This window comes from Amblyomma mixtum, chromosome 7 (assembly GCF_055824585.1).
Source record: "Amblyomma mixtum isolate Tamu chromosome 7, ASM5582458v1, whole genome shotgun sequence".
NCBI lineage: Eukaryota > Metazoa > Arthropoda > Arachnida > Ixodida > Ixodidae > Amblyomma > Amblyomma mixtum.
In genome coordinates, this window is record NC_143018.1 from 44,509,800 (window position 1) to 44,521,993 (window position 12,194).

The 12,194-nt window shown below is 46.2% G+C and overlaps 1 protein-coding gene across 1 annotated transcript; it reads right to left on the minus strand.

Moving 5' to 3' along the window:
- Positions 1-3,547: 3,547 nt before the first annotated feature.
- On the minus strand, positions 3,548-10,133 carry LOC149335854 (putative serine carboxypeptidase CPVL). The gene is made up of 4 exons (XM_089554568.1): positions 10,072-10,133; positions 9,134-9,320; positions 7,206-7,536; positions 3,548-4,356 (listed from the first exon to the last, which is right to left on the minus strand). Exons 1-4 carry the CDS (start codon positions 10,131-10,133, stop codon positions 3,548-3,550), a joined length of 1,389 nt encoding a protein of 462 aa, XP_089410694.1.
- Between the last annotated feature and the right edge of the window lie 2,061 nt (positions 10,134-12,194).

Sequence of the window (12,194 nt, forward strand, 5' to 3'; positions counted from 1 at the left end):
ATGTGTTGCTATTAAGGTGGCAGCTTGCGCTTGTTGGTACACATGTCAAACAAAAACAGCGCTGTGGCAGAACAGGCACAAGCAAGGACACACACGAGCGCTCGTGTGTGTCCTTGCTTGTCCCTGTTCTACCACAGCGCTGTTTTTGTTCGACACGTGTTGCTAGTTTGTGACTCGCTCTTAGCAGAGATCCGTTTGCTTGAATTTATTGACCTTTGACCAAATGACAAAGTGCAAGCATGGGCATGTTGGTGTACTATTATCGTTACAAGTACACAGACACGCCACTCTATACAAAGACAGGACGAAATGGCGCATTTAAATGGCAAGAAAAAAAATGAAACTGTCCCAATAAGAATGCGTATCGTATGAGTCTTCCTTGACCTTATTTGTTTGTTTTAGAAATTGTTCATGCAAATTCTAGTTGCAGCAGTGCGCCGGACGAGAACCAAAAGGTGACTCCTCCTTTCATCTCCTTCCATATAACAAGCATTCATTGCGCACAGACGCCAATTTTTTATTGATCGTTCCTGTCGATTATTTTTTGACGAGGCAGAAAATACGCGCTCAGAATTGGACCGAAGACTTGCAGACCGTTGTCATCAGGCACCCCTCTTTCAGTATGCTAGCACTAGATGGGCCACTAGCGAAAAAAGAGCAAAACGCTGAGGCAGCGTATGAGAATCGAGCGTTAGCAATATAGAACGAATATTGCGTTTTTAGTCATCTTCGCTGTATCCGGTACAAATTTCATGTTATATCTAGATATCTACTTTTTTTTATGACAACGTATACAGCGCGAAAATTGCGAGGACACATTGGCAACTAAAGTGTTGAGAGGCGAAAGCAGAGGACACTATGCCGTGACGACTTCCGGTGGATGTGACGTCACACCGTTCCCGTGGCTACATCGTCATCCGTGCTATTTCGGCGCAATTTCGTCATTTTTGCCTATAATTAATTAACTAACTAACCTGCAGTCATCACACTTGGATTCTAGGTTCATTTTTTTCCTCCTCTATCTGAAGCAAACTGGTTTTCTTCTATCTTTTAGTTCCCGAGTTAAACTCGCGTGACACGCTTCGTTAACCGACGACAGTATGAGCCATTAAAGGCTTTCGGCTTAAAAAAAAATCATATACAACGTATACAGCGAAAAGTTAACCTCCATGCCTTTCCTCTTCATCTTCTTCCTCCTATATAGTGCAAGATGACAATTCACTTGACAGCACTTCGAATGCCCTACGCCAATTAGTTTGGCCGTAAAGGACGTTTGAAGTTTCAAGAAGTCACGGTCTGGGGAACCAAAGGTTGTCGGTGCCGATCCCTATGCTTTTATATACCAGTCCGAACATTCTGCGCCTTGTGTTTCATGCTACATCATGGGAAGTAGCGGGGCCAGTTGGTTCATCTTTCAACTTAAAACAGTGCGCAAGGACAGGACACAGTCGAGAAACACACAGACACAGCACTGGCTGACAAGTGAGGAGTTTACTGCTTTGCTTGCAATAAATACAGAAAGTATCGTCTAAAATACAAAGAAAGCCTTGAAATCGTCATTTTGTCACTTCTGTCGTCATTGCTTGTCCAGATAACCCATTTCTTTTTTCGTCAACGTTAGTGATGGTGTGCTCACGCAGGTGGAACGACTCTTCTGAATGATGAACGCTTCGTATATCTCTCGCATGAGCTTTCGGGGGTATCTTCTCAGAATCTTGCAGCGTCGAAAGTGTGGAATGCATTCGCAGTCCGACACGTGTCCCGCTAGCTTGCTGCCATATCCTTTTTCGATGTTGCCGACGTGTTCCATGAGACGTATGTTGACGCAGCGTCCTGACTGCCCAACATATGACGCCCCGCATGACAAGGGGATCTTATAAACTACATCACTGTCGCATTCGGTGAATTTGTCTTTGGTGAATTTGTCATGCGGGGCGTCTTATGTTGGGCAGTCAGGACGCTGCGTCAACATACGTCTCATGGAACACGTCGGCAACATCGAAAAAGGATATGGCAGCAAGCTAGCGGGACACGTGTCGGACTGCGAATGCATTCCACACTTTCGACGCTGCAAGATTCTGAGAAGATACCCCCGAAAGCTCATGCGAGAGATATACGAAGCGTTCATCATTCAGAAGAATCGTTCCACCTACGTGAGCACACCATCACTAACGTTGACGAAAAAAGAAATGGGTTATCTGGACAAGCAATGACGACAGAAGTGACAAAATGACGATTTCAAGGCTTTCTTTGTATTTTAGACGATACTTCCTGTATTTATTGCAAGCAAAGCAGTAAATTCCCCAGTTGTTAGTCAGTGCTGTGTCTGTGTGTTTCTCGACTGTGTCCTGTCCCTGCGCACTGTTTTAAGTTTCATACTAACGGTGCCTTGCGTAATGCGAGTACGAGAGCTATTGCTCTAAAAGCTATTATGTACAGCTCGGAGTAACTCGGCAAAGCACGGAAATGTGTCGCGCCAGAAGCAGTCAATGGGAGGAGAGCATCGCGCCAGCTGCAGCCAAGTGGAGAGAGGGTGTGAAGATCAAGATCGAGAAACGCAGTTGCGTGCTCATGCAGATGCCAGAAAGGAGCAACGAAATCTGTGGTTAAACGTGCAGCAGATAGGCGAGTACGAGTGGCTTCAGAGGCCGCCGAACATATTGAACGACGACTCGAATCCCAACGAGCAACTCTGGCGGCGTATCGAAAGATGAGAGCCAAGGAACGACTCCAAGAACTTTTGGGTGCAACTCGGATTTTGAAGCCAATAAAAATCTAGACAAAGATGAACAAAACTAAACAAGGTCAAACGAGCTAGCGTACCTAAGTCATATTTAGCTTAACTAGGAAAATCGGCAGGAAGTTTTTTATTTGTTGTTGTTTTCTTTCTGTCCGGGAGCAGTTGAAACAAGGACGAAACGTGCCCTCTAAAAGAATTTTACAGAATATATATAAAGGCTGGTGTACTATCGTTTATATTCGTGCTACACAAAGGCCTGCTGAGAACACTGAAAGTGAATTTTTCACTACTATTTAAGTGATACTTAGTGTTGAAAAGAGGTAGTGTTCGATTCTCTGCTCAGAAGCCTACAAGAACTTTATGTACTGCTGCCTTCCTGTTTGCCACAAGTTGTATTGGTAAAAGAAATGGCCGAAACACTGTGGACAGTCGAGAAAAATTTTTTTATTCATGCCCTTGGATGAGTAACTTCTATTTTCATTTCAATGTGAAGTAAATTTTAATTTAATTGTACTTCAAACAAATATTTAGTTTGATTAATAATATAACAGGGTCCCCAGTCGAGAGTGCTTGTACGCAAAGCAACCTGATTAAAGCCACGTATCTGAGTGTCACGAAAACAATCCAGCGTTTCGTGGATATGGCTGTCTTTACCTCGTCAGTACCGGAATTCAGAAAGCGCTTCGTGTGTAAAAACCTGTCCCGATTTGCCGGCCGCCAGTCTCTAGAAGATCAAGGTAGTGTATACAGCACGATAACCGCGATCCTGCGTCCACGTTTGTTCAGTATAGCTCACTGTAATTGACGCTAGTCCTCTATTATAAGTGATTCGGTGCGCATAAACTCCGTCATGAGATAGTACACTTCATCTGGTTTGTCCACAGCGGTGTAGTGTCCCGCACCCAGGATAACCGCCTCTGTGAATCCACCCACTCGAACCACGTAGCCGCACATGCCATTGCAACTGTCGTAAGGCTTCCAGACAGCTCTACGGGCCTCCCGATACTGTGAACCGCGAGCCCAATTCAAACTGCGAAAGTACGACCGCTGGTTAGCCGATGGAAAGAGCGAGTCCAGCTGACCCGAGTAGAAGAGTACCCTAGTCTTGTCGAGCTGCAACTCTATCATACGGCTGATGTCTCTCACGTAGTCCGAAGCCAGACTGTGCACGAAAATTTGCGTGTACGGTTCGAACTGAATTCTATGTCCAACGTGTATCTCTTCCCTGAACCTGATAGTGTCTACATAGTGGCGATACCTGACCATGTGGGCCGGCCTTTCGGAATAGGAAGCGCTGGCGTGGTTGTTGCAAGAGGTGAGATTTTGAAACAGTGTATGCTTCGCGGTATCGGTGAAGATAGTGCCCAGCAAGAGAAGTAAGGCTCGATCGGCTTCACCCGAGGCGAGAAGCCTTCGCATGGTCTCGAATCGTGCCGCGAAGATGTTGCGGCCGTCGTAAGTGAGCATTGAGGTCTCGTAGAGGAAATCAGCGGAGTCGGCTATTTCGAAGATTGGTCCCAGGAACCCACTTCCTGCGATTGTTCCTCGAAGATTGAGGCGTAAGTGGGCAGTTTGTTTAGTAAGCAGCATGTGAGCTATGGCGACAGCGTATCTTGCTGAAAAGAAAAGAAAAAGAAAAGCATTAGCACTTGAAGGAATGTTGCGACAAACTAAGAATCTCAAAGCGAACACAGGTAAGTGCTGTAATATGAGCAGAGTGAGTTATGGAATAATGGCAAGTTAATGATATTGTATAGTTGAAATAAAGATGGAGCGGTCATGGGCAAAGAGTGTAATAAGAAGTCAAGTGCTCAGGGGAGGGCGGAGAGTCCCCTGATGTACCTTCTCAAAAAGACAAAGAGGATTCAGCTTAAGTTAAGGACAACGCAGCGAGCCATGGAAAGAAAAATGATAGGTGTAACGTTAAGAGATCGGAAGCGGGCGGAGTCGGTGAGGGAACAAACGCGGTTTAATGTCATACTAGTCGAAATCAAGAGGAAGAAATGGGCTTGGGCAGGGCATGTAATGCGAATGGAAGATAACCGCTAGTCCTTAAGGGTAACAGAGTGGATTTCAAGAGAAGGCAAACGTAGCAGGGGGCGGCAGGAAGTTACGTGGGCGGATGAGATTAAGAAGTTTTCGGGGATACGGTGGCCGCAACTGGCGAAGGACAGGGTTAATTGGAGAGACATGGGAGAGGCCTTTGCCGTGCAGTGGGCGTAGTCAGGCTGATGATGATGATGGAGAGTCAGGTGGATGGATGACATTAAAAAGTTGGTGGCGACAAGGTGGCTGCAGGTGGCCCAGCGAGAAACCTTTGTCCTGAAGTGAACGTTGTTAGGCTGATGACAGAATCATGCTGGTTTCTGTTCAGTTTTTATTATTTCTCCAGAAGGCAATTAGATTGTTCTCTAGGTTAAACAGCTTTAAGCAGCTTGCTAGAGGGCAGAAGACAAATGCATGAGGAAAGCGGTTCACGAGAGATATAATTAGTATACTGTAGCAGCAATAATTGCAAATAAATGACAAGTCGGCACAGATGGAAAAAAATCAGTTAAGACTAAATTAGATACGTGAATCAGACACTGAACACTGTGTAGCCCTTTCCATCTGATGGGGGAGATATCGAATCGCCTCCTCACTGGACTGTTGCAAACCGGTTTCTCAGCCGTTTCCACCTAGCCAGCGCGGGGTGCACACGACAGCCCAGCGAACAATGTGGCGACGCTTAGGGATCTTTTATTGGAATGGTTTTTAGGAAATCTTGACAATTTGGTTGCGCATATTTGGTTGCGCATACCATAGTAGCCAGGAATGAACTTTGACATTGCCATAATTTTGTACGCAGATGTCGTTCACTACAAACGTCCCTGTAATAAGTTCGCGGGCGACACCATGAACAGTATGGACACAATGCAGACTATAGCGAGCTGTGGGCGGCCCATAAAAATTTTGACTCACGTAAACACGACTGGAGGGGCGAATTTATTAACAATTTTTGAAAAAGGGTAGTTGCAGTGGAGCACCCACATCCAGAATGCCAGCAGCGGTGGCTCAGTGGTTATGGTGCTCGGCTGCTGACCCGAAAGACGCGGGTTCGATCCCGGCCGCGGCGGTTGAATTTCTTTGGAGGAGAAATTCTAGAGGCCCGTGTACTGTGCGATGTCAGTGCACGTTAAAGAACTCCAGGTGGTCGAAATTTCCGGAGCCCTCAACTACGGCGTCTCTCATAGCCTTAGTCGCTTTGGGACGTTAAACCCCATAAACCAAACCAACTTTACGGCCTCCGCACGTGCATAATTCTAGTTACCCCGCACATCACTCCGCTTCTCTTTCGCCGAACATAGCGGGAAAGAAAATATCTTTCACGTCACCACTACGACACTCAAATAGCTGCTTTGTGCAGCATATTCATTTTCGATTTCATTTTCCTGTGCTTGCTGTCTAAAAGTGATTTTGCCATTATCTGAAAACAAGAAATGAGCGGCGTGTTGAAACGAAGCTATGAGAAATATGCAATCTTAAAATCAGTTGCCGACTCAACCGTCAAAAAATCCTTCTTTGTTTTTCTTCTGAGCACACACAAAGGAGAATAACGGGAGGCTATTTTTGGCCAAAGGAGGTTCAGCAGCGCCGTTATGTTGGCATTTACATTAGCCCGACAATGTCGGGTCGAGTAGGCTTGTCGAGCTGAAAACCGGCTGTCGAGCTCATGTACACGTTAAGGGGTTGCCTAAGTGACCGCCAGGTTTGTCTGCGTCAGCCATCTGTAGGAGGTAGATTGAATCGGTCCGACCAGTTTGGAAGGAGCGTGTATACATTTCTGAGTCGGGCCAGCGCTTCCTTTCTAGTCGGGCTTGTGCTACGCAGAGAAAAAAGAGCTGAGACCGAACTACGGAACGCTCTCTTTCTGAAGACTGCATCAAAACAGTCTAAAAGCTCCGCTCATGTTGGGCTGCCCTGAATCGCGATGAGGGCGGGGTTAGGACTGACCAATAGGAGTGGGGCTTTGAGACTGTTTTGTGACTGTCTTCAGATTTAGAGCGTTCCCTGATTAGGCCCGTGTTCGTCTAGCGACTGTGCGTGTTTTCCTTGCTCGACGCTAGGTGTAGCGGCGATCTAGGTCCGACAGAAATGGGCTTATAAAAATGCGGCCGCATGGTCGAGTTCGAACCCGAGTACTCGACCGCGGCGGCCGAGTACGTTAAAGATTTCCAGGTGGCCGAAATTATTCCGGAGACCTCCTCTACGGCACCTCTTTCTCTCTCTCTTCTTTCGCCCCCACTTTCTTCCCTTCCCTTAGGGCGCGGTTCAATACTGCGCCATTTCCTTTCCTCAAAAAATAATTTACCGTAAACGCGGCCAGGTCGGGCTGAGTCAGCTCAGCTCAACATCAGGAGTGGTTAGACTCGACCCACCAACGCCGGGCTCATGTAAACGAGGCTTTTATGGTACCTGTACCCACCTCCGTACGATTCTCCAGCCACGTAGAAGTCCCGACCGTTGTATTCTGGGAAAAGAAGGAGGAACTGGCGCAGAAACTCTGCGACAGACTCGCTTATGTCCTCAAGGCATCGGGCGTAACCCGAGCGCTTCTCGGTGAAACTGTAGCCGGCGCCGACCGGAACGTCAAGGTAGATCACGCTTGCGCTCCTTTGTATCGTGAGATATCTTTTGTACAACTTTCCCTGGGGATCAATGGCCAGCGGGCCGTTCTGGAGAAATTGGCCGAACAACGACGACAGGCCTGGACCACCCTGAGTCCACAACACCAAGGGACCGTTCGACGATTCCTTCTGAAAAAACGACATCACTGTCAGTCTTAGCTGTAATTGTGTTTTCTTAATTAGCAACACTTTTCAAGCTTTCATTATGATACACCAGCGCCTAGGTAGGTGCGTTGCATCTTTTCCGGTGTTTCAAAACGAGACAATCAGCAGTCGTTGCTCTAGAGAACTGAGATTTACAATGCTGTACTTCTACAAGAAAAGAATGATTTAACAAAACTCTTTTTATGAGAAATGCAAAGTAAGATGTATAACAACATTAATTATTGCAAGATACTTTCGTTCCCTCACTTATACTGCGTTTCAGGACTTTTTTGCTGCGCAATAAAGGTTACGAGCATATTTCGGCAGTTTACACAAGTGTGCTATTCCCACTTGCTTGCGAGTGAGCCGCGCAGGTCTGCAAGCCATTTCCTTGTGCTTGCAGCCTACGTCTCTGTGCTAACAAATTAAGTGTGTGTACCGGAAGAGATACTGTTTGAACGAAGAACGTAGCGTTGAGACAGCTCACGGAAAAGGCGAGGGCATAACAGGCGCTACTCCTGTACTCGCTGTATCAACGCTACGTTCTTCATTAAAACAGTATATATGACCAACCACACCAACCACAGTATACTTTGTTACCGGAGAAGAAGTTAGAGTAGCGATTTGTGCGAGACATCACCTGAGCTAGTCACAAGAAGTGAAGAAAGCAAAAGCTGCGGAATATAATTGGTTAGCAATCGTTAGGTTATAGTAGCCCTGATTGCCTTCGACACACAGCGCTCTGCGTGGCGGACGTAATCAGCTACCGTCTTCATTTTTTTGTAAGTGAACCGTCACGAGGACTTTAGTGCACTCTAAACACTAATTAGCTTATATGGGAGTAAAAGGGAGTAACCTATCCTTCAAGGTTTGGTTTGGTTTGGTTTATGGGGTTTAACGTCCCAAAGCGACTGAGGTTATGAGAGACGCCGTAGTGGAGGGCTCCGGAAGTTTCGACCACCTGGGGTTCTTTAACGTGCACCGACATCGCACGGTACACGGGTCTCTAGAATTTCGCCTCCAAAGAAATTCTAGCAGTCGCGGCCAGGATCGAACCCGCGTCTCTCGGGTCAGTAGCCGAGCACCATAACCACTGAGCCACCTCGGCGGCTGTCCTTCAAGGCTATCCCTTTTATGGATAGGGTATGCTACCCAAGTCCTGGGGTAGATTTCAATCACTTAATGTACGGAATGCTTGCTCTAGGCAAAGGAGTAATATTTCCACTGCTATGCAAAGTAACTAAAACAATTATATAGCAATGGGAGCAGGCTTTTAAACCTGAAACCGGAAGTCTAGAGGTTGGCAAATAAAGAAGGTTTAAATTTCGGTTAATACCTTCGTGGCTGCTGGAATTTTTCATGTTCTAAAGAAGGAATGTGTTTATGTTGCCAAATTCCCCTATAAGGGATCGTACTAAAGAACAACGTACTCACTTTGTACTCTCGTGAAGGCTAATTCGTGTTTAGAGTGTGTCGCAAAAAGTGATGTGATCATAAATTTACTGCTCTAAGCACTGCACCAGAATCCAACACTTTGCAGTGTACGACTCAGAGCACTGCGAAGGAATCAACAAGTACTCACATGTGCCCGCACGTAGAGAAAGAAGAGGTTGCTCCCTGTTTCCTTGTTCACTGTGATGTATCCGGAGTGGGCAACGACGTTCGCCTTTTCTTTGAAGAGTTTTACTCGGCTTCGCGTTCTTGCGTGATCATACTGGTGCTCTTCAATTAACGGCGTCAAGAACAGTGGCCCCGAATCGTTGGGATTGCTGGAATGAAGTTACCGATGTTCAGTTTGTGAGGTTCAGAAACTGTGTACAAGACATATCTGCACCGTGTTAGCCCTATGCACAGCTTGAACACTGAATTCGGCGTTAAACAAAGTGACAGCAGTTCTTAACAAACCACACGCGGGGACTGCTCTTCGAGCCTGATACATACGATAACAAGGAACTGAACCGTTTAACGGGGAATTTCAGACTATGCACGAAAATAATGAAGCAATAAAAATATTTCTACCCTTTGACTAGCGCAGCATTCCCGTCTGAATTTTAAGGCTGTGAGAAATCCCACAGCTATCGACACAAGCTGATTTCAATCGTGGTTCTGTAGAAGAATTAGGACGAATCGAGTGTTATTAGCATTAGCTCCTTGACGACTTCGTTCTGCTGAGATGTCTGTTGAGAAAGTCAATTTGAAAGGGATAGCCCTTTACGTGCGTTTCGCAACAGCGAAAAGTGCTCATTACCAAGGCTCCAGAGCTGCTCCTTTATAGAAAGAAAACTAATGATATCTTGCTCATTTACACATCTACGCATTGTTGATGCGACCAAACATTTGTCGTTTCGTTCCATGGAGTAAGGACACAGCTAGGAATTGGGGTGAATCTTTCAGCCCGGCTGCAGTGGCAGTATCTAGGCTTTATAGTAAAAATAACCACCGTTTTCTTCATTTTAACCTGCTGGACACTGACGTTCTCTGAAATGGACCAGGGAAACTGTCGAACACGGCCGTGCTTACCTCAAAACGGGTTTCAGACCAGCTGCTAAAATCAGAAATGCCGAGATGGCCTGAAATTCCATGCCTGGACTCTGTCTGAGCGCACCAGTGCAGTTGGTGCGGCCTGTATTCGCTGAATCCTGCGCGATGAAACGAAAGGAGATACTGAGTTACTAGTTCTGACCCGACGTGAACTCTGAGCCGCTCCGCACGTGGCGTTTTGTCTTGTCCCCACGACAGCTTATTTATTTTGGGGGCCCTCATGCTTGCACTTTCTCACCCGCATGATATGCTGCGAGCTAAACTAAGGAGATGAATTTTATTTTATATGATTTTACGTTACAAAACACCCGCAGGATGAGCGTCTCGAGCTCGCGTGCACGAGAAAGAGAATGGTGCTCCGGGCACTTGTTATAGTTAACCATGGTGAACTCAAACTGAATGTCGTTACAACCAGGGTGTCGAACCGGCATTTTTTCGGGTTCGGTTCTGGTTCGGGTTCACGCCTTTCGGGTTCAGTTCCGGGTTCGGCTCCAGAGGGTCATTCCGTTCCGGTTCGAACCGGTTCGGACGTCTCGAACCGGTTCAAACGGGTTCAAACGGGTTCAAACGGGTTCAGGACAAAAAAAATTAGAACGCAGATGGGTTTCAGTCAACCTCGCTATGCGTTTTCTTTTTTCTGGCACATCGGTATACAAAATAAAAAAATGCAAAGATTTGTTTACGAGAACATAACACTGGGCTAGTTGGTAAGGGTTCATGCTTAAGCAGCGCAGTAAAAAGGACAAAAGGAAGTCTGGAGGAGACACAGACGCTGACTAACAACTGGTTATTACATTCTCGGAAAAGTTTATGAAGGCGCAGGCCACAGTGAACAATCTAAAAAACAGAAGAACGAAGATTAAAACTAAAAAACCATACTGCGCATGCACATCATAGTCGAGTCATGACATCTTTTTCAACAAAATTCGAAGACTATATTCTATAGTAGACGGCACTCCTCTATCTCCTGGATCTCACACAGATGCCACGAAAGCCTGACTCCTTATCTACGAAATTGATGGATGGTGAAGCAACACGCTCATCTCCTTTCTTCCTCATCATAAAGGCCTCTACCATCTCCCTACAATTTCGATCAGGGTGATTAAACAGGAGACTTGTCTTTCTAAGTGGGGAAGCAGTGGGCATTTGTTCGAACATCACAGATGGGTGAAAAAAGTAGCGGTGTCGTACAACTTGGGTTTGCATTGCCGCGAGTGCCACAATTGCTTCCCTCAGTAACGAAGACAAGTGTCTTGTTTAATAACCCTGTTTGCATTTGTAGGGAGTTGGTCGAGGCCTTTATGATCAGGAAGGAAGCCGATGAGTGTATTGCTTCATCATCTGTCTATTTTGTAGATAAGGAGTCAGGCTTTCATGGCAATTGTGTGAGGTTCAGGAGATAGGAGAGTGCCGTCTACTATGGAAGATACTCTTCGAATTTCGTTGAAAAAGACATTATGACTCGAATGTGATGTGCATGCGCAGTATGGTTTTTTTAAGTTTTAACCTTTGTTCTTTTGTTTTTTGGGGTTGTTCCCTGTGTCCTGCGCATTTATATACTTTTCCCAGAAAAAATAACCAGTTGTTAGTCAGCGCTCGTGTCGTCTCCTTCCTTCCTTTTGCCGTGTTTAGTGCGTTACTTAAGCATGAATAAATTGTTTAATGCGAGATGTTCTCAATTTACCCATTTTATTTTATTGTCCGCAGCAAAAGGATGAATTTACGGCAACATCCGCAAAATGAAATGAACTCGAAATTAATGAAAATCGGCTATGTATACGCTATAATCCACCTTTTGAGGTGTAAGGCGAAAAGCCGGTGGATTTTGCATTGAGCAGTTTGGGAGACCCCGTCACGCGAGTAAGAGGTTTCCCCTGAAGCTTGAGTCAGTTGGGACCTTATTGTTCGCAGTGTACTTACAGGGCCCCAAAATTGCCGCCGCACGCGCCCTGTAGGTTCTCGCGCACTACTGAGAAACGAAACTGTCATGTAGCGGGACCTACATACAGAGACCTTTCCGTCGCGCCGAAACCGACTTGCCAGTCCCCCCCTCCTTCACTATAGCATGGTAGAAAAATGTGCGAGAGTCCCTCCACCGCCCA